This window comes from Arvicanthis niloticus, chromosome 9 (assembly GCF_011762505.2).
Source record: "Arvicanthis niloticus isolate mArvNil1 chromosome 9, mArvNil1.pat.X, whole genome shotgun sequence".
NCBI lineage: Eukaryota > Metazoa > Chordata > Mammalia > Rodentia > Muridae > Arvicanthis > Arvicanthis niloticus.
In genome coordinates, this window is record NC_047666.1 from 23,025,411 (window position 1) to 23,048,541 (window position 23,131).

The 23,131-nt window shown below is 48.5% G+C and overlaps 1 protein-coding gene and 1 long non-coding RNA gene across 5 annotated transcripts in view; one reads left to right on the forward strand and one right to left on the reverse strand.

The window, feature by feature from the left end:
• The window catches only part of Tet3 (tet methylcytosine dioxygenase 3), a 95,154-nt gene that overhangs the window by 68,393 nt on the left and 3,630 nt on the right, over positions 1 to 23,131 (reverse strand). Inside the window, exons 1-2 of one of the 4 annotated variants that reach the window (XM_076939966.1) lie at positions 12,841 to 14,107; positions 11,985 to 12,041 (exon numbers count right to left, since the gene is read on the reverse strand). The exons of 1 other annotated variant lie outside the window; for it this stretch is intronic. Coding sequence is in view for 2 of the 3 variants with exons in the window: in XM_076939965.1 (XP_076796080.1) it covers positions 11,985 to 12,041; positions 12,318 to 12,341 (81 nt within the window). In the remaining variant the exon portion in view is untranslated. Of the gene's footprint in view, positions 1 to 11,984; positions 12,042 to 12,317; positions 12,437 to 12,840; positions 14,108 to 23,131 lie in introns of those variants that run through there. 2 more of the 4 variants (XM_076939965.1, XM_034511365.2) reach the window with 2 other exon arrangements.
• On the forward strand, positions 12,535 to 13,450 carry LOC143443461 (uncharacterized). Its single transcript, XR_013112465.1, has 3 exons — positions 12,535 to 12,634; positions 12,816 to 12,887; positions 13,386 to 13,450. It is a non-coding gene; the product is annotated as an uncharacterized LOC143443461 (long non-coding RNA).

Below are 23,131 nucleotides of genomic sequence, written 5' to 3' on the forward strand. Positions count from 1 at the left end.
TGATAGCCTCCTCTGGCCTCTACACACACAAACACACACAGCGTGCAAGTATACCATACTCACACAGAACAACAAGAGGCCAATAGTGGCTAAGGGTATAGGTCAGGACCTCTGGAAGAGGTAATTAAAACATTGGAACAAACAGTATCAAAAAAAAATGAGAAAACTTCAGAGCCTCTAGAATGGTGAAGAGTATGTGAAGCACTTCACAGAACAATGAACTGCTGAAGAGACCACAGACACTCACTCTAGAGATTAGGGGTCTGAGTTTAATCCTTGCTTCACACCCTTTTTAAATAAGCCGGAATCTGGCTGGAGGGGATGGAGGAATGCTCCAGCACGTAGTCAGGATGCACAGGGCCCTAGGTTCAATTCCTACCACTGACACTATGTGTTTGTGAAAATGTGTGCCGGAAATTAATATCAGTAGCATGAATTGTGTGGCACAATAGAAATTAAGAGCACATACTGTATGCAGTGTGCAATACTGAGAAGAACGCAAAATGACTTGTATTTTAAGGCATTCACGTTCTCTTTTAATAAAATAAGATCATTTGGGTCTGGCAGTGGAGGCATACTCTGGAGGAATATGGGAGGCAGAGGCAGAGGCAGGCAGATCTGAGTTTGAGGCCAGCCTGGTCTACGGAGTGAGTTCCAGGACAGCCAGGGTGACAGAGAGAAACCCTGTCTTGAAAAACAAATCATTTGTTTCTCCTTTACGTTTTCTGCTCTGTGTGTACGAGGTGTTTGCACACGGGTGCACATGTGCCACAGTGTCTACACAGGAAGTAGAGAACAACTTTCAGGAGTTAGCTGTTTCCACCCCAAGCTCCAAGGATCAAAACTTAGGCTGCCAGGCTCCAGCAGCAAGAGCTTTTGCCTACCTAGCCATTCTACTGGCCCTCGGGATACCCTTTGTGAGAATAACCTAGTAATACCCCCTAAAACATTATTTTAGGTTGAGTGTGATGGTGCACACTTTAACCCTAGCATTTGAGAGGCAGAGGCAGGTGGGTCTCTGAACTTGAGGCCAGCCTGGTCTACAGAGTGAGTTCCTGGCCAACCTGTGCTGCAAAGAGAGATCCTCTCTCAAAAAATAAAATAAAAGCCATTTTATGATTGTTAATCTACATAGCTGGACAAATAATATACATATACAAATATATTTCTTAATACATGAATAAATTAAAAATCATGTCATCATTAATAAATTAATAGCCATTCAAAAATTGGAACTGTGAACACCCACCAGTGGGAAATAAGTTAAATTATATAAATTTGTACTATTAAAAACTCCATGGCCATTTTTGTTGTTGCTTTGTAGAGTCTCTTACTGTGCAGGCGAGCCTGGCCTTAATTCCTCCTCCTTGCCTCAGCCTCCTAAGAGCTAGGATTACAGGTGTGGGTTGCCATGGCTACTTTCTGCAGAAAAGGCTAAGATAGACACACTGACATAGGAAAGTGTCCTTAGCACATTTAGTAAGTAGATGGGTATAGCATAGGAGAAGATAATGAATTGTGAAGAGAGAAGTGTTTAGTTGTTACACAGAATGGAAAGACCTGAGTTTCCAGTTATATAGTGTTATATTATTTGATGTCTTTAAATAGATATGGACTATTTTAAAGGTTTAGAAATACCCAGGCATAGCGGCATATGCCTTTAATCCCAGCACTCAGGAAGCACAAGTAGACAGATCTCTGTAAGGTCAAAGGCAGCTTGCTCTGCATACTGAGTTCTAAGACATTCAGGACTACATAAAGAAACCCTGGTTTCCCCCTCACCCCTGTCAATGGTAATTTTTTTTTTTTTTTAAGTTCAAAAATGGGGCTTGGGGGATTGCTTGTTGCTCTTGAAGAACTGGATGCAGGTCCCAGTATCCACACAGAGCCGCACAACCACCTAGAACTCTGGTTCTAGAGGATTCAACGCCTTCCTCTGACCAGGTACTACATGTGATACACATCTGTACATTTAGGTAAAATACTCATGGACTTAAAACAAATTTAAACAAACAGAAAAGAAACACAGAGCATGAAAAAGTTACAGTGCAGAGGAAATGTAATGCAGTTAACTGCATGTACATTATGGGAATAATTTGAAAATGGACCACTGACAGAAAATACATGGTAAATGTTTTACACCAACAGGCATAGGACAAAGAAAAGCCAGAAAGCTAACACCCTTGGTATCTCTCAAGATACCAAGCCATACGGTTCCATGACATCTTTTCAAGTCCTAAAGGAATGGAATTATTTCAGCTGTATTACTTAAAATTGTACCAATGCATAAGAACACCACAGTCCACTGTATGACGTTACCATCTTCTACCAACAGCTAACAAAGCAAATCAGACTCTGTTAACAGAACGTAAGTCATCTGACTGTTAAAAAAAAAAAGCACTTCTAATGGAGAAAAAAAAATAGATGAGATCATTTCTCTCATGACATAAAGAATCACATAACCCTAAGAACTCAAAAATCCACAACACCTTGCCTAAAGTCAAAACACCAGTCATTCACATTAAAGTGCAAAGGGAACAATATCGCTAAAGAGAAAGATGTGCTCAAGCCAGCAAGTACCTAGCAAACGCATGTAACACAGGACACATGCTCCCAGCTCCCACTCCAGCCAGTATAAAGGAAACATCAGCCCCTGGCTCAGGTCCTGGACTGATTTAACCAGGATACCTGACCTGCTCCAAACTTGCCACTAGAACTAACAGACAGAACTATGACCTGTTTGCCCATGGGCTCACCTTGTACACTCATGACCTGGTGACTAGCTGTCATCCAGGGTGAAGAGTTAACAACACAACACGGCTCCATTTTCAACCACACCACACTGGGACATGGGTCAGAGAAGGTGGTCTGAATACGTAATGCTAGCTAAATGCCCCACTGTGAGGTTACCACCAAATTCCCTCCCCTGCCATCTTCCAGCTTTCCTAACGAATAGTTTATTATTGGTATAACCTTAAATAGAATAAAGCGCCAAAAAAAGGACAAAAGCTTTTATTTTAACTCAAAATTGGAGATTGGTGGCACCTTAAACCCCCAGGGTGAAAGGAGCTAGACGAGCTAAGAACTGCAAGGTCCCCTTCCCTGTGCCTTTCACCGTGACACCCACCTACGCCAGAGTAGGTATTTAAAGGTATTCCTGGCAGAGGCCACGTTAAAAGCTTCCAGGCCCAAAGCCAGCACATATTGCTACACCATGGCACACCCAGACTTTGCCCAAGTGCCATAGATACTCTTGAGCGCTTCCAACAGGGCAAGAGTCATTTCCAGAGCTAGATATTGATTATACAGGTGTGTGTGTGAGAAATTAACACACTGTATATAACATAGTTTGCTTCCTGTATATGCATTAGACTTCAGTTAAAAGCTTAAACATTAAAATGTGGTGCCTGCCTGTAGCCCTGGCACTCTGGAGGCAGAAACAGGGAATTCATAGACAAGCTGGCTGCTGAGGAGCCAAATCGGCAAGCTTAAGGTTCCAGTGAGGGGCTCCGACTCAGAACGCAGAGACAAACTGAAGACAAGTGAAGTAAACCCTCATATCTCCTGTATTCATATGCTCACATATGTACCTGCACAAATGAGAACACGCATACACACTAAGAAATAAAAGATTTTAAAAATTAAAGGCTGAGATGAGGAAACTCCATTTCTATGACCTCAGAGCATCCTTCTGAACATCACGACTTTAATCGTCAAGCTCACAGATCAGTCTCATGGGATGATCTGATCTTAACTGTCCCTGACGCTCAGCATTTGGGTGCAGCCCACAGCTTTGGGCAACAGAGTCTCAGCCTTGACTGCACATTCTAACCGCCTAGAGCGCTTCAGGCAGCAATGGGACCTGCTCCACTCCATACATAGGCCATCATGGTCCCTGAGCCTAAACACTGACATTCCCCTTTCTGAAAGCTGCTCAGATAATCTAACTAGCAGGGGCTGAGAGCTGCTAAACAAGTTAGACCAGAGGGACTGGCTGCTATAGACTCTCAAGACAAGCTAAAGCAAGGCCCTGCCTGGTGTGGTGGAAGCTAGGGCAGGAGAGAATAGCGATGGCATGTTCTGGCGCTCACCCATCTCCACTCTGTATCCCACTTCCTCAGAACTCATTCAGAGACCTAGTGGAGAGCAAAGGCATCATTCTAATATATTCTCATATATATATGTGTATATATATATATATATATATACACGTATATATGTATATATACATATATATACACACATATATATGTGTGTGTGTACATATACACACACACATATATAAATATACACACACATATATATGTACACACTATATATAGTATATATACACTATATATACACACTATATACACACTATATATATACAGTATATATATTGTGTGTGTGTTTGCATGTTTGTATGCACTCCTGGTCACACAAATATGGAACCCACAAGTTTTTCTAAATAACTTTTGGGCCCATGAAGTTGGACACAGAACTTTGGGTTCTGGCTCCTAGCCAATGAGTTCAGACTGGACTCCTTGCCAGGAAGACCCAGGACACACGCCACTGCAACCACACAACCCCACAGCTAAGCCCTAACTACTACCCAGGGGCCCGATGATGTCTCTGGGAGCCCACAGCTAGAAAACAGGAAACCAGTGAAAAACAACAGAAGGAGGCCACAGGGCACAGGAAAGCAGGGAGTTCAGCCATGGGAGAAGGAAGACAAGGAATGAGGCCAGTGAGGAGGGGACACCATATGGCTTGCCTACAGAGACCTTCCAGCAGGATTATCTGGGACCCTGTGCCACTTTTATCTACTGTCCACTTTGGTCTAAAATAGGAAACCATACCCGTAAGTTTGACCCAACACATGCTTATTTTGGCCAGAGAGCCCCATGCTACACTCCCTAGATGATTCTGACCTAAGAAATCCTGGCACACACGTCACAAAGCATGCTCAGACTAGAAAGAGAGCTATGCTTAAAGCATGTAGTGGGAACAAGGGCAGACTGAGGCCCTAAAAAATGTTCTAGTATTGAGGGAAAAAAAATAGGATAGAAGATGCAGAGAAATCCAGGTGGACAGCTCTTGGCCATGTTGACTGAAGAAAGCGCACCTACACTGAACAAGTGGACTGACTGAGAGAGCACTTCAGAGATCACGGAGTTGGAAGTGCTGCAAGGCCAGAGCTGGTTTACCCTGAGCCCTCCTAGCCCCTGAAGAGCCATCTACTTGAACACCTACCTATGTAGCCGAATATCCTGTGAGTAGTAGGCAAATTACTTTGGAATATAAGAATATGACAGCTTCTATCAACCCCCAAATCCAAGAATGTAACCAGATAGCATCTGAGACCTACAGCAGAGATTTCCCACTTTACAACAGTCTGCCTACTGTTCTCGCCAGTGCATGTATTTGTAAGGTGTTTTGATTTATGGTTTTGTTTGGTTTCTTAAAAAATAAACCACTACCAACTAAAATGTATAGACCAGTTACAACACTGGACCACAGAATTTGGAATAACATAATCCTGTGCTCCTGGGCCATGGTCATTCACATTTGGCTCCAGAAAACACTATGGCTCCGACCCTTCATGCTCCATTTTATTTTATATTGACAGGAACATCTCCAGCTCCACCAAAAATCTGCTTTCCTAAAGCTTGGGGAACAGAACAACAACTCACATTTTGATGATCTAGTCTCCACTTCTGTCCAGGACCAGGGAGGTCACAAGAAAAAAAATCTGTACCCCAGTTCAACCTGAGCAAGCCAGAAGAGACAGTGGTCTGAGGGGCACTCCCAAGGGAAGACATAGCTAAGGAGTTAGTTTGCAGATTCAGACCAGGATGTCCACTCACAACCCTTCTCAGAGCCTCTGCCTGCCTCTGACATGTGTGTTGGGCCTCCCTGCTTATCCCCATCAGTACAGTAGCCAGCAGAGTCTTAGATGGAACCTCTCTGAGGGACAGGAAGGTAGATGACAGGCAACCATCCCTTTAGTAGATTGCCTGCTTAGCAGGACTGGGAACAAAGGTTGCAGGCCAAGAAAATGACCTGCTAGGCAAGTATTCTACCCTTTCTTTCTGAGAGATGACAGTGGGTGCTGCAGAGAGGAGAGAGAAGCAGAAGCCAGTCAGCAGGGCAGAGCTGGGGAATTCTCTGATAGGGATGAGATGCAAACCTTTCAATGCCTTTGTTTCCACGCAGAGCCCATGAGGTCAGGATTACTCATGAGGATGCGTGGGGGCGGGGCTCAGAAATCCAATTACTTAAGCACCAAGGGCACAAGAGTTCCTGGCCAGACACACAACCAGGATTTGCCTAGACCCTAATCCTCCTACACTTGGCATGCTGGTTGGCCCCTTAAGTAATATCTCTGCAGCAGACAGTTTGGGCCCTTTCTCTAGGCAGCTAAGACAAAACAAAATTCACGTTTTTTACATTCATGTTTAACAATGCAAACAAACAAAAAGGCTGAAGAGCCTCAGCTGGAGAAAGTAGGGGCCAAGACGCTTCAATTAAAGTCACCCAGATGACAGGAGTGTCCACTCTTACAGAAATCACAATGTGAGGTCAGCCCCTCAGAGGAAAGGGCTATACCTCTAGGTCAGTAAAGATCACCACATGAAGGCCTGAGGTTAAAGGTTAGTGGTAGAACATTTGCCTAGCAAGTCCCAGGTTCAATCCTCAGCTCCGCAAGAAATAAGTTAAACACTTTTAAAATCCTAAATGAAAGAACCGCCTGGTGGAACAGGGCTATAACCCTAGCTACTCAGGAGACTAAGAAAGACCAAATTCAAGGCCTGCTGGGCTGGCTACACAATGCATTCAAAAGCCTGGGCAAAAAGAGGGCTGAGGACATTACAGAAGTAGACTGACTGTTCTCTGGCATGTGTGTGAGGTCCTGAGTTCAGTCTCTGAGCGCGCGCACGCACATACACACACACCCGTCAGGGGCTCAAGTGGTTGAGAGTACACTATCACATTCCTGAGAATGCAGGAGGGATCCTTATCAACAGAAGCTGAGGCACAGGTAAACCTTTTGGCTGCTCCAAGAGACTCTCTATAACAAACAGCAGGGTGAGGACGAGTCCGGGAGCAGTGTCCAGAAAGGAGATGGAGGCTCGCAAACCAAAAGCCCTATGCAGGGCCAGAGGCAAGTTCAAAAGCAGTGCTGTGCACAGTCTGACATATCACATACACAGTCCAGCATCACATACACAGAGAAGCCATCAGTTACAGGACATCCAAGAACAAGAGCGTGGAAACTGCCCTGTCGGCTCAGGAGGCTTTAAATGGTACCCAGCACCAGAGGCAAACTGTACAAGACATTAGCTGAGTGTACAAAGTGGGACTGTGTCTTGAAACTTTAAAAAAAAAAAAAAGGGAGGAAGGGGGGGCAGAAAACCAATCTGGTTTGTTTCTAAATTTAGTTTGAGAAAAACTAACTTTGAAAGGCAAGCCCTCTGCTGTAGAGGAAGCCATGGCAATGGACTCTGAAGTGATTCTCTATAGTTAATGGCAGAGCCCATGAGTAAGGAACTAAGCTACTTGTTGTTCCCTCTCAGACAGTGACACGGTAACTGTCTATAAAGACCCAAACTTTTTTTTTTTTTTTTTAAAGATAGTACAGGCTAGCTTCAAACTAGCTATGTTGTCAAAGATAACCTTGAACTCCTGGTCTACTTCCAAGTGCTGAGAGATTATAGGCACACACCACTATATCTAGTTAAATGTTTACAAGGTGACTTTTTTCTTTTTGGCAGTGTTGGAGATTGAGTCCATGGCAAATGCTCAACTAAGTCACATCCCCAGCCCCAAAACCCAAGCTTTTCCAGACAGGGTCTTGCTTTGCAGCCCTGGCTTCCCGCACTAGGCTGGCCTTTACTCCAGAGATCCACCTGTGTGTGCCAGGATTAAAGGTGGGCACCACCACAGCCAGGAGACCACTCTTGATAAACCGGTCACATGAACAGCACAGTATTTTATCCAGCCTCCTCAGGATCTCAAACCAACACTTTCTTTCCAACACCAAGCTTCCTTTACACCTTATCTGTTTCAGAACACAAGACCCTAACCCATTACCAGATCCTGGAAGCACTGAGCTTTGAAATAAGGCTGGAATGTTGATTCTTGAAAGTCCCCTAAGGTTCAAAAAGTCAGCCAGGCACAAAGGAGTGATGAGAGGTTCTGTCTGTGGTGTGTACAAGTTCATATGCCCCAAACACAGTGGGGATCAAAGCTGCTGACTGCAGAACACACACCAGCAATGCTGAGTTTCCCACTTGTAACTGAAGTAATTTAATTTAGTCCACATCTTAGTGTCTAATGGCTTTGTAAGATCAGTATTAACTTCTGTTTTCCTATGTTGTACTTATGGGAGATGTGAACGCTCAGGGATAGAGACAAAGAAGGGAGGTAGAGTGGGTGAGAATGGGAACAGACTCCAAGCCACAGGTTCTACTCAGGCAAGCCACTCCTGTTCTGTCTGCCCAGACCTCCTAAATTGGCCCAAGAGTAAGCCACCTCCCCCTCAGAAGCCACTTAGAGACTGGGAACAGGGGGTCCTGCTGACAGCCAGATGTCTGGGTGCAGGAGGAAATGAGGCCAAAAACCCAAGAGGCCAGGGATGGAAAAGGACTTAAGAGTATTGGGAGACCCAAAAGTGGAGCCAAAACAAAGCCTCTGCCATACTTCCAGCCCAGACCCCCCCAGCCAGCCAAACCACTTGCCACAGCCTCCAGGGTATGGGAGGGAACTTGGCAAAACCACAAAACCCATTTCTAGCAGAAACGTCCATCTGCAGCTAGAAGCAGATGAGCACCCAAAGTGCCCCTCCCCCTCACTCCTCAGTGGCCCAGCAAGAGGGCCGAAGAGCCATCAGTGGTGGTCCCAGAATGCAGCCCCAGGTCCCTGCACTGTGATGGACCAGAAGGCTCCTATTTCAGCTTACGCTATTTTGCCACAGTCCCGCCTCTTCTCCGACATTCATTCAAAGATGACTGGGGTCACCAAAGCAGTAAAGCCTCTGTGATTAGCCCCAGCTCCTACCAAGCATGGGAAAGCCCTCTCCATTCTCCAACTCAAACCTGCCATCCTCTGGACTGGTTTCTTTTCTGCTCCAGCCTAATAGGCAGACCTGTCTTCAACTTTACTGCAGAGAGAAGGGACTCCTCAACTCTTGCAAAGAGCAGAAGGACAGGCAGAAAGGGACAATCAGGAATGGCCAAGAGTATACAAGGTCAAAAGGAGCAGATCCTCAATGGGACATTTTTGGGGTGGTCAAAAGGAGAGATAGAAGGCAAAGATCCTGGGCCCAGTACCAAAATAGTTTCCAGACATCCTTAGCCAGTGGAGTGAATGCTCCCATGAGGCCGAGTGTGGGAGCCCAAAAGCAGGGCAGCCTGGTGCTCTTGCACTGGGCACTCACTATATTCTGTCCAGGTGGCTGAGGGGAAGGAGGCGGCAAGAGGGTATTATGCTATGGCATATTCCCTGGGATATATCACGAGTAAATGACATGAAGCACAATATACAGCAAACCGACAACTTGCATTCATCCAGCTAAGCTTTGTGGCTGTGCCAGGACTGTGTACACCCACGCATCAGAGTATTCCTGGCAGCACTTAGCACACAAGGAGACACGCATTATTTCTTCTGGCTGCTGGACACCATTCACCCTTGGGGCTTACCCCTCCCATCCCCATCCTGTGGGAACCTGTGCACACATATGCACACACACACATCCTGACCACACCAGGAGCTCTTTTACCATGACCTGATAATAGATGGGCAAAGCTCTGTCATCCCAACAGGGTACCTGAGAAATCCAACGTGCAGAGAAGGCAGAGCCAGAAACAGGGGCTCAGACCTGAGTACTGTGGCAGCAAGGCTGAGAGGAGGTATAGTTCTTAGGCAGGCAACTCAATCTAAGCAGATCCACACTGGGGGCAAAAGGAATGAAGCTCCCGAGGACAAGGTAGGGGAGGACCTAAAGAGAGCTTTCTCTGGATTTCCCTAACCCTGAGGTCAGAATATTGGCTACATCCCAGGGTAGCACAACAGGTGGTAGAAACAGAGAACATGCCAGTGGAATGGAAAGAAGTAGGTCTGCCATGGAGAGCCATCACCACAGAGCAGGCAGGCAGGGTGCTGGAGAGAGTAAGCAGACAAGGAAGTAGGTACAGATGGAGGGAGCTTCCCCCTCTCCCTGGGCTCATATGTCCCCATCCTTTTGTCTGGCTTTCAGAGTTGGGGAACAGAAGAGTCTCCCTCATAAGCTTAACATCCCCAGTGCCCACAGTCCTGGAACAGCATACCGGTGACTACAACTCCCCCAGCCCAAGGAAGCAGAGGTGGGGAACTGGATTCTGGTTCCCAAGAGCGTCAGGGAGCCAATGTAAGCTCCCAGCTCTCTCAGCGCGCACGCACAAACAGTATCACCGATGCTTCTACTTGCCTGGGGTCCCCCACAATTCCTTCCCAGATGACTACCAACAACTCCCAGCCTCACCAAGACATGTCAGCTCCCCCGAGAGCCGTCACCGGGCTTTTCCTTCCTAAGAAGCTGTTTCAGAAGCAAAATCCATATCCTTTTTCAAGTATTTGCTTGGGAAGAGGCCAGGGAGTTACCCTGGCCTTCATATCCACCTTGTGAGTTAGCCCGGGAACCCAAACACACAGGAGGAAGCAGAACCCCACCCTGTCAGTGTCATCACACAGTGAGGTGGCAGAGTGCCATTTCCAGCACCTCCTCAGAGCTTCCCACAGCTTTCCCAGGAAGCCGAGGTAGATTTGCAGGAAAGACTAGGAGCGTGCAGGGACACTCACAGCTCGCCCACCTGCTACCTAAGCAACTGCGCTCAGGGCTTCCTATGCAAAGAGAGCCCACGGGGCCTGGCCTGCCCACTCGTCCCCACAGTCACTCTCAACCTCTGCTCTTTAGAGGCAGCCACCGTGTTTTCTTCTGTCCCAGTCCCCCTATCTCCTGGGCCAGAGGATACTGCTGAGTAATCTCAAACTGATTACTCAGATTAGATTATTACAGATTAGAGTGAGCCCCCGGCCCTGTAAACTGGGGTAAACTAGAAGGAAATCTATCTACTGATCTGGTCCTGGCCAACCTAGGAGGATTAGTCATAGCTTCTTAGTGATCAGATTCTCCTTGGACTCTTCATTCTCCCCTCCCAAATGACCTACACCACCCTCTGAAAACCCACCTGGACAGGCTCAAAGCCTCTTTCTCTGTTTCCCTCACACCAGGGAACACTGCCTTCCCAGTCTCCCAGACACCAAGTGGCACAGAATAACAGCAGACACCCGCTGGCTCCCCAGCCATGATGTTGCATCAGCCCCCACCCTACCCAAAATATCCTCACCCCCACCACCTCCTCTCCTCTCTACAGCCATCTCCATGGTGACAGCAGCATGACTAATGACACCCTATCAGCTTCAGACTCAGGAGTGCAATTCTCCCTCCCCCTTACTGTCTTTCACCCCCCCCCCCCCCCCCCCACTTTCCCGCGACAACGCACCCAGGGGATTTCTGCAGATTGGATGCAAACCAACAGTGCCAGGGCCATTCTCCAGAGATTTCCAGAGGCAGGGGTGGGAAGTGGGTTACACGTCTTTAAAACACACACACACACACACACACACACACACACACACACGCCCGCGTGCGCACGCGCACACACACACATATATGCGGAGCGCACACATATACATACAGTTCAACAAACCAAACCCCACTGCACCCAAACCATCCAGCTGAGAAAGCAGAACGAATCCAAACAAAACCCACACAGGCCTGAGAATTCATTGGCCGCCCACACTCGCGCCGCCCCTCCCCCTCAGCTGCTGCTACACACACAGTGGGAGATTAAGGGATCACCAGAGGAGACCCTTTATTTTTATCCAATCCAGTCAAACACTTCACCCCCACCGCGCGCGCCCACGTACACACACACACACACAGAGACAAGCACTCAGGGTACCTTGACAGTCGCCCCTTGTGCCCAGGGCCCCGTTCCTTCACGAGCATTTATTTCCACCTGCAAAAGAAGCCAAAGACACTGGTGAGGCAGGCTGGTAGCAGGCAAGGAGCAAAGCAGTCCTGCACAGGCCCCAGCGCACTGGAGGGGAAGGGGCCGGGAGAAGAAAGGCTGCCCCGACCATCTTCCTGCTCCAGCTGCCTCCCCAGCACTGATGGGCCCCTGCGCCTTCCAGTGTTTTGTTTTCCTGCTTCGGTTCTCGGGCCTCTGGAGATCCCAGGGCCCCGCTCAGGGCCTGCACGCGGCCTCCCCTCCCCTCCAGGCCCAGCGCTCTACCTCGGCCGGCCTCCAGTACTGCATCGGCCGCCGCCGGGCCTCCCATTATCCCCGCCGAGGGAGCGCACCGAGGGAGGCACTGCAGAGGCGGCGGCCAGCTGCCGGCTGCTCCCGCCCCGCCAGGCTGGTGTGCAAGGGGGCGGCGCGCGCGCCAGCCAATCCCGCGCCCGGCCCTCCCCGCCAAGGACCTGCCCAGCAGCCAGGCAGGGGCCTCGGTGGAGGGAGCCATCGCCACAAGGGCTGCTTCCCAGGCAGGCCGGGGATCCCGGGGCACCATACACAAGGCGTCCCCTGCACTTCCAGCGGGTGCAACTGGAGTACGGCGGAGCGGGGACGGGGACGGGGACGGGGGGGGGGGGGGGGGAGGGGAGAGGGGAGAGCGGTATGTGGGTATCTCATACCGGCCACTCACAACCGGAGGAGAGCTGGAGCTCTGGTCCTCCAAGGAGAATCCAGGGCAGAAACCTCACATCCCCCAACCCCGCCCCCGCTTTGCAGACTGCAGATGAGTGGAGTAACTTACCGAAGGTGACACCGCTAGAACACAGCATAGCCCAAACTCCAAGCCAGGTCAGTCCTCTCTGAAGACCATATCCTTCGCCATTCTATATAGCTCTACTCCCCTGCCCCCTTATACCCGCCTCGGAAAACTGGCTATAGCTCATAACAGCCTGTGCTTCCCCAAGTCCGCTATGCCCTCTCCGGCATAGCCTCCCTACCCGAACAGTGCTGAAATGCAATTTTCTCAAACAATTTCTTCTTTTGGAGAAGATCTACCAGGTGCCCCTTCCAAAAAATGTCCTGGGCTCCCCGCCCTTAAGAATTTCCTTCTAGTTCTCTAACTATAAGTATACCAAGGGGGTAGTGGCCAGGAGACCAAAGCGGGGAGGGGGATAGCAAGGTCCTAGCAATTCACATCCTGGGATTCAATACCCAGGCATCCTTAGGCATCTCTTTCATCTATCCCCTCTCTGATGGCTTCTACCTCACATACACTTTAGTCTCCACATATCCCGTTCCTCGCCTGTGGTAACTTACCTCTCTTAGCCTCTCTCTGCTCATCTGTAGAATGGAACCAGCAGCCATTTCACACAACTGGGAGGACCTGAGCCGGCACAGAGCCACTGCCTGATACAGGGTAGGTGCTGCTGGCTTCCAGCTCTACATTTCTGCCAGAGCTCAGTGTGCTTTCTCATTCTCACAGATGAATAAGCTGAGGTCTGAGAGAAGTGACTCACGGATGAGCACCCCTGCTCCAATGACTCCTCCGTTACCGTTCCATCCCAAATGCATAGCCGCGCCCCACCCAGGGCCCCCATAGGGTATTCAGAGTCAGATAAGTTCCTTAGGAGTGGGGCAAGCCTGCTTCTGGTATATGGAGGCTCCAGGGCCCACACCTGTCTTCCCCTTTGGGGCAAGAGGCTGTCCTACTGGGTCCCTCTCAGAGCAGGGAGGGAAGCAGATGACAAGATAAAGGGACAATGTCCTAAATCATGACTTGATGTGCCAAATGGAGTGATCAGTAATGACCAGCCTAAATGAATCCTCTTCCTTCTCCTGGTTCCCTAAAACCCTGTGCTATTACACCCATGCACCCCACATAGAAAGACAAACACAGTTTGGACAATATCAATACTGCTGCTTCTGTGGCAGCCACAGTGTTTCCGGGCCCTGCTACATACTAAGACCTGTGCCAACCATGTTGTAGGTTCGTCTCATTGTACTCCACATATAGCCTTGTTTTCAGGAGAAGAAAAGAGTATTGAAGAATTCTAAACAATTTGCCCTTGAAAATTGGTGGGCAGGAATTCAAACCTAAACCCTTTTCATCCTCTGTCCACCACCACCACCACCACCACCCCCAAGCTCAGGAAGACATAAAGACAACTGGGTCACTTCAAGTGACCACTTCCTGACAAACAGATCTGAGAATACTAATATCTTCACTCTTCCCGATGCTGCTTCCTGACCCCTCCCCCACATGCTAATGTACTGCAAGGCTCAATCCAAACAGAGCCTCCCTCCCTCTGCCAGGCCCTCAGTCACCCAGCCTTCCCAGCCTTAGCCAGGCTCCTCCCTGGCCCAGGAACAACATTCAAGCAGTTCTTTATTTACAGCAGTTCCCACGTGGGTGGGGCCCTGTCTTCCCCCTTTCCTAGGTCTACACATAACTGCCTCAGGAGTATGGAATAGCAGGGGGCTGGGCACTGAGATGAGGAGGCCCCTCTCTTGGTCAGACTTCTACATGAGGTCCCTAAAGCCTGGGGCGAGCACCAACTCTCCTAGAAAGGGAAGACCTGACCCTGTGGACTGTGCCTCTTCCTTGCAGCTTACAGGAGCTCCCCCATGTCCCTGTGCTAACTCTGTGCTCCCCTAACTTCAGGATCCCACTCAACCTTCCAGCAGCCCTTGGCTAAACCAAGGGAGCCTCCTTGTTCCCATCCTCTTCCCATTCCAGCCACTGTCCCTCCAGAGAGGCTCCTGTTGTCAATTAGAGACACATGCCAGGGCCACTGAGCCAGGAAGTTCACTTTCCACTGAGGCTTCTCTTTCTACATGCGGGCCTCACAGTGAGCAGCTCTCAGAGGTACTGGGGGTTCCTCTGCGAAAGGACAAGGAGCCTTCCCTAATCTTCCATCCTGGCCAACCAGACTCTGCTGTACTGTCTGCAGGAGTGGGGCCACTGCTTGCTGGAAACACTGAGAATCTCGAGAACATAGCTATCCATAGACCAGACTCCACACAGACAAACAGGAGCTCAGACACTCTCCAGAAAAGAAGACTTCTAGTGAACCAAGCCTCATGGGACCCCACAAGTGGGGATACAACACAAAGTTCTTACTTAAACTTAAAAATAAACCAACACGCCAGGAAATTTTCATACCCACCCTACAGATGGAGAAATAATAGAGTTCTAAACACCTTGCTCAAGATCACAGAGCTGGAAAGTGACCCAGCAGGACCCCTACTGTCTTCTTGCAGTGACCACTGTGACTGGTCCTGCAATGCTCATCCATCTACCTCTTCCAGCAGGTGACCAGAGACAGATCTCTTGGCTTCCTTTGCCTTGTCCTAAGCAAGGCACCTCTCCACAGTGTTTTTCCTTCCTTGCTCAACTGAAGCCCATTTCCTCCAGGAAGCCTTCTCTAGTTACCTCAGCTTGTTGTCAGTTCCTAGTGCTTCCTACTCTTTTTGTTGTTGTTGTTGTTGTTTTGGTTTTTCGAGACAGGGTTTCTCTGTGTAGCTCTGGCTGTCCTGGAACTCACTCTGTAGACCAGGCTGGCCTCGAACTCAGAAATCCGCCTGCCTCTGCCTCCCAAGTGCTGGGATTAAAGGTGTGTGCCACCACCGGCCTGACTTTCCTACTCTTTTAACACCTAGGGTTTCTCTCTCTGATTATGTGTCCTGCCTCCCCAGCCAGAACCCTACTTCTCTACAGCTCCCAACACTGAAAGCACCAGGGACTGACTGAGGGGGAACCTGTGACCTCCTTGCCTCTCCATCATACAAAGGATCCTAGCAAAAAACCTGACCCCCCCCTACTCCCCCCCCCCCTTTGCAGCCTATGCTTCCTGGTGGCCACACATCAATTTCCACCCGAGGAATTGCAGCCCATCACACATACATCATCCCCTATATTTGAAACTCTTTGAGGTTGTCATGGGAACTGCCTTCGCCTTCATTCACTGATCAGACCTCACAATTAGCTTTGGCAGCGGAAGGCTTTGTCAATGGCAATCACCAAGAGGAGGAAGGAGAGGAGAAGGAAAAACAACAGGAAAAAGATGGTTTTCCTTGGAAGTCCAGCAGAGCCAGATGTAGTGACTGCTGATGTCCTGCTGGACAAAGGGACAGCCCCAAACCACCCTCTTGCTTCCCTGTGACAAGTCAGGTCACACACCTGAGTCCCTGACAGGCTGTGCTGCTCTACCTGTGTTCCACGCATCCTCCCGTCAGTGGTTCTCAACTATCCTAAAGCTGCAACCTTTTAATATAGGGTCGTGTGGTGCTGACTCCCAACCATAATTTTGTTGCTACTTTATAACATTAATTGTGCTTCTATTATGAATAATAATGTAACTATCTGATATGCAGGGGTTTTGATATGTGACACCACCACCACCACCATCACCACCACCATCACCACCCCGCAAGGGTTGAGAACCACTGGTCTAGATGCTCAGGAGAAGGCAGTATTTTGAGTCTCATTAGGGTCAAATGAAACAGTCTTTTGAACCACCAACTCTTCCAGGACCCAATCAAATAGCAGAAAACTTTTTGACGACCCTATAGAAACAGGTCGTGTATAGAGTACCTCAGAAACCCAGGGTGGCTTGGAGGAAGACTTCCAAAAGAAATTATCAGAGATTTACCCTGCTTTAAGGATCTGTGAACACCCTCAAGTATGCCCAGCCACCTGCATCTCTGCCGTTAGCCTCTTCAGAGCTGTGCTGAGCTGCGCTCAGAAGCAGCGGGTCAGGAGCGCCACAGCCCTCCCTCCTCAGTCCTTCACAAGTCACTACACTCAAACTCTCAAGCTCCAGTCCCTCCCTTCCCAGCTGGCCTGCAAGAGCCCAGAGTGATTAGGGCTCTGTCCCCAAGGCACTCCTCCCTTCCAGCTTTATAACAGCATTCTGGTGTGAAAATGTTTCCTTGGTCTCATGAAGGACAAAGGTCACACGGTCACCCTCTACTCCTGGCTCAGGCTCAGCCTCAGTGCCTGGCCTGGCCCACATAGTCCCAGGAGAAGCTTGCTGGATGGAGCTAGCCACAAGTTAAAGCATACCACCTGATTCTGGAAACTGAGGCAGCACCAAAGAGGAGCTGTACTTCTCTGGGAATAGGGACATTGTAGGTCCTGGACCCCAGGGGATTCCAGAAGGTATGTGTCCTCCTTGCTCTAGTGCTTGCTCTTTTCATCCTGTCACCTCACCCCTCCCCATACCTCTCCTCACCTTCCCACCTCACCCCACCCCAACACCTCAAGCAAGAACCTATCCCTCTCTCTCCTAGGTGCCAGCATCATTCCTGGAGTCTTTGGGGGAACTGAATTACCCCTAAAGGGGCAGGTCCACAAAAGAATAGAGACAGGTAAGAACAGCCCAAGGTCTCCCCCCATGAATGACTCAGAAGTAGAGTGCTACGGTCCAGTATCTGGCCACTTGTTTTTGACCCGGCTTCTCCTTTACCCTCCTGAGGCTTCCTCTGACAATCAAGAGGGGCTGTGGGGTATAAGGACAGTCACAGTTCCCTCCTATTGTGAGGACCTGGATTCACTGTGCTATCAGCAGTGGGAAGCATGTAATTTGTCCACTAACTCCCAGGGCTTAGCAGTGCTGGAACTCCCACAAGTCAGTCAGGTCAGCAATGCAAACAGAACAGATCCATCTGAGAGCCCAGCCCACCACATTACTTGAAGCAATCAAGCAACCCTCAGACTTGAGTTCACCTGAAAGGCAACTGATGATCGATCCCACACGAAGCCACTTTCCCAGCCCACCCCCACCTCTCCCACCCCCGTGCCTCAGTCATTAGTAGAAACTCAAGCTGTCAACTTCTTATGTAAGTGACAGATAAGGCCACCAGAGTGTACACAGTCCAGAAGTGGCAGCAGCTTTGGCCCCACACAGATCACCAGGCAGAGGCCTGTAGCAACCCTAACAGACTCTTCCAGAGCAGCCAACTGGACCACAAGGAAGGAAGATAAGTGCTCTAACATCCTCTTCCTGAGCTTCTCCATCCTTCTTCTATGGGCAAAGAAGAGATGGGCCTAGACATTTGAATCCCAGTATAGTTTGTCAGCCCACCCAGCCACCACACTGCCTTCTGCAGGAGACAGCCTAAGGCAGGAGGATGACTCTGGGTTGGGTTTGTGAACAAGTACGTGCAGGACAAGAAGTTAATTTGAACAATGTTCCCTGAGGCTTTGATCAGGACTGGGTGGGAGGGTTCCAGTACAGAGCCTCACCTTACTGGAGCCCACTGCTGTTCTAAAGAAAAACATAGCTGTGCCTTCAAGAATGATTTCTGGAGTAGGTTAGAATTCAGAAGAGCATTGTTCTATTCTATACCATGGCCATGATTCCCAGCCCAGAAGGCTATTTCCTCAACCTGAAAAAGGCTATGATGAGGATGGATCTTGGGACCACACAGGGACGCCCTATGTCCAGCTCATAGCTCTGCCCAAGAGCTCTTCTTGGGACAGGGTCTTAGTATATAGCTGAGATTGGCCTGGAATTCATCATGTAAGAGGCTGGACTACATAAAGACTTACGCCAACCTCCAACCCATGAATCCTCCCTGCTTCCATCTCCCAAGTGCTGGGATTACAGGTATGAACCACCACTGCCAGCTAAGAACATCCTTTATCTGCATTGTCCAACACGAGCCATTAGCCACAAGCAGCTGAGTAACTAGAAGGTAGCTATTGCGACCACTGCTGTAATTTTAATTTTAATTTAAATAGCTATCCATGGTTTATGGATCTCACATCGGATGGCTCAGATAAATCATGCTTTTAAAACCTGGGGTTGCCATGAATATTCTAGAGAATGTGCAAAAAAAAAAAAAAAAAACCATATACTGTCTCCCCATAGAAGTTATCCTGTTGCACATCCAAGAGAAATTCGGCTTAACCTTTCAGAAAGCTCACAAACCTGACCTCAACCCAGATCTGAGACTAAGTCCAGTTACAGGATAAAGCCTAGGGCTGGGGGATGGCTCCAGCATAAAGCACTTGTCTAACGTGTTTGAGGCCTAATCCCCAGCACGACAAGAAAAATTAAGGAGCTAGAGAGGTGGCTCTATTTAGTAAATGGAGGACCTGAGTTTTGATTCCCCAGGACCTACAACCCCCACATGACAGCCCAGCTTTTATACCACTCTAGCACTAGAAATACAGTCCTTCTTGGGGGTTGCTGGACAGCCAATCTAGCTGAATCTGCAAACGCTTTGGAAGACTGTCTCAAAAAATAAAAAGGGTTGTCCTGGAGAGATGGCTCAGTGGTTAATAGCACTGGCTGCCCTTGAAAAGGACACAGGTTCAATTCCCAGCACCTACATGTCAGCTAACAACTATCTATAATTCTAGTTCCAGGGGATCTGACATCCTCTTCTGGCCTCCAGAGGTACCAGGCACACATGTGATGCACAGAAGACATACATGCAAGTGAAACACCTATATACATAAAATATATATATTTAAAATGAGGTGGACAGATCATGGTAGCAAGAGACAAAAAGGTTCTCTGAGTTTAAGGCCAGTTTGAAGTACATAATGAATTCCAGGCCAGCCAGGACTATTTAGTGAGATGCTGCCTCTAAAATAGAAGGTGGACATCAACTGAGGAAGACACTCAATATTGATCATTGGCCTCTGTGAGTGCACGCACGCACACACACACACACAAAATCACTCATACACACACATTAAGTACAAAAATGTAACAAAAAAATGCTATGGTCTTCTGCAAGGAAACTGTCTTAGGAATAAGAAACTACACCTGATGTTATACTTCCCACAGACACTAAGATTTTTCTCTCCCTCCCTGATAGCATATTACCAGGCAGCAGCACTCAGCCTCTATCCAGACAGGAGCAGGCATAGGAAACAGGGCACCCCTCAGGCTAGCTAACCAGTGTAGGAAAAACTGTAAACACATTCATTCCTTTTTTCTACCATGGCTTCAGTCAGCCTGCTTAGAACCTACTAACAGAAGGTCTGTAGCCGCCCCCACAGGAAGGAACTGACTCCTCTTCCACAAAACGTTTGTCCCTCTACCCATTTCTAAGTGACTAGCCCCATTTCCTTTGATTGTCCTATATGTGACCACTGTGACAGATCTCAAGATAGGCTGACGAAATTCTTTACAGAGTCCCAGCTCTTTCAACCAGGTCAGGAAGCCAAGCCCTGACATGTGCAGCTCTTTTTAAAACAAGTTCAAGAGGGCTGGAGAAATGGCTCAAAGGGTTGGAACATTCATTCTTACAGAGGCCCCAGGTTCAATTCCTAGTACTCATGTGATGGTTTGAAACCATCCATGACTCCAGTTCCAGGAGGATCCCACACCCTCTTCTGACCTCTGAGGGCACCAGGCATGCGCATGGTAAGGGAGGCAGAACACTCATATACATAAATTATTTTAAGAAGTGAATCAAGTCTAGGCCTTTCCACTTAAGTCCCATTGACTTTGGCTGAGGCCACTGCTCAGGCTGCTGCAGTCTCTTCAGCCCTTTGTCCTATCTTCCAACTTACAGCCACTTCCTCATCTGCCAACACCCACTCATGATCTGCCGTACAATCTCAGACCCTTCAACCAGACCCAAGATTCCACAGACATCCCCCTCCCTCTGCTAACCACCAGTTATGATCTGGGGGGCCTGTTACCTCCCTCCCACATCAGGCTTCTCAGCAGCAAACATCTGAGAGCCTCCCTGGCTGTTCTCAGATCACACCCAAGTCCTTAGACAATATCATCCCAAACTCACTAGCCCAAGGAATTCCAGAGGAATGAGAATACAGAGGTAATCCTGAGGCAGGGTCTCCTTTCCTGGTTGGCAACTGAATCTCTGTGCCTGGCTGTGAGTTATTCTGACTCCTTCCCCCTGCCCCACACCTTCTCCTTGTCTCAGTGTTGGGGATTTACTCTTCAAACTCTAATGGTTATTATATAAACCACCTGGGTATCTGGCTGAACTACAGACTCAGGTTCAAAAGGTCTGGGATAAGACCAGAGAGTCTGCATTCTCTAACAAGCTCTAGAAGCCACTACAGGTCAGCTGTATAGCAAGGTGGAAATGAGACTAAACCACTTCGTGTCCTGCCACTCAGATGAGAGCCATGCCTCTTGTCTGCAGCAGAGCGTCTCCACCCTGCACAGCAGATTCACTTCAAGAGTCTCAGGCCAGCCGGGTGGTGGTGGCGCACGCCTTTAATCCCAGCACTTGGGAGGCAGAGGCAGGCGGATTTCTGAGTTCGAGGCCAGGACAGCCAGGACTACACAGAGAAACCCTGTCTCGAAAAAACAAAAAAAACAAAAAAAAAAAAAAAAAAAAGTCTCAGGCCAGTCAGCTCTGCTCTAGGTCAATTAAGTCAAAATTCCTGGCAGGTGGGACCCCACACACTAGGAGTTTAAACTTTCCCAGGTGATCCCAGTGTGGAGCAGTGCAGTGAAGCTCAGACCTGTCCAAGAAGTTTCAAGAGACTATCATTTCTCTGCAGAAATTCCCATCTTAGCTTGTCTAGGCTGCTTGCTAAGGAACCAGTCATTCCCAGAGCCCATTGCTAGCCTTTCTAAAGTCTTGCTTCTCTCAAATAACACCCACCCTGTCAACAATCTGTTCTAGATCAAAAATTAACTATTATATTTACAGTTTGCAAAACGCTGAAAAACTGGACTTCTTGCCAGCCCTAACCTGTACTTCAGTCATTTATCATCATAATTCTGTGAAGACCAATGACTTGGAGTGCTCACTTAGTCAAATATTCAGTAGGGAGCAAATGGCCAGTGGTGACTGGCTCTCCCTCCCCCAGAATAAACCCCCTGGCACATGGAGACTCAATGGCTGCTTTTCCTGCCTCTAGTTTGCTCCCCAAGTTGCAGTCCTCCTTCACTTCCTTCTCCTTGCTATACAGAGAATCTGCTACCATAAGCATTTCCTACTAAGCACAGTGCATTCTGGACACTGACCTCCTGGTGTGCCTGGGAAGGCTCAGACCACTCCTGAACCTTTCATGTCACAAACCCCCAGTGGGCACAACGTTGACCATCTGTACACTTGGCAGTAATGTGGCACCACCCAAATGGCTCAGTTAGGCTTGGGACCCCCTCACTACCCTTATCACATTTCCTTTAAAACAAAAAACACTCCTTTCCCCTCCACTGTCTTTCTTTCTTTTTTTTTTTTTTTTTTTTTTGGTTTTTCGAGACAGGGTTTCTCTGTGTAGCTCTGGCTGTCCTGGAACTCACTCTGTAGACCAGGCTGGCCTCGAACTCAGAAAGCCGCCTGCCTCTGCCTCCCAAGTGCTGGGATTAAAGGCGTGTGCCACCACCACCCGGCTGCCACTGTCTTTCTTTATTGAGTCTGCGCTATGGGGTTAAAAACAGCATCTTGGCAATTTTCTGGTCTTCTTGCCCAGCCTTTTCTCAGCTTTGAACATCTGGATAGGCTTGTTTTTAAAGAATCTCATCACCTAGCTTACTCCAGCTGCCTCTCCCTTTGCTGAACACCCTCCTCACCAAGCTGGAGGTCCCAAATGGCTTAGCAAGAACCCATCATGTTTCTGACATTGTTGAAAGGCTGCCTAGGCCTGGAGAGCTGCAAGTTCATCTTGTCAGAGAGCTGAAGCAGATGCCCATGGCTGATAGCTAACAAGGACCCTCCGACCACATATCACTTATCCACTGTTGTCCGTACAGTTCCCAGTTGTTCTTCAGCTTCCAACCTAGCCCATGTATTTTTCTATACAGATTTGCTTCTCCTACTTACTCAGGTCTTTACTTCCCTTGCCCATGTCCGAGACCATGGCACCTTGTTCCTGGGGTGTAGACATCTCCTTCCTATGCCTGGCTGCACAGTCCTGTTCTACAGTTATTTTTCCAGAAATCCAGGGAATGTCTCAAGATAAACATTTAATCGATATTTACAGGCTTACAATTCGGTCAGACAAATGTGTAGTTGTTAATACAAGAAGTTTAATTCTGCCACTGTGTGCTGGCTACTTACTGAGTGTACCAGATATGATGCATTTTCTATCTTTTTAAAAAACATTTTATTTATATGAGTACACTGTAGCTGTCTGCAGACACACCAGA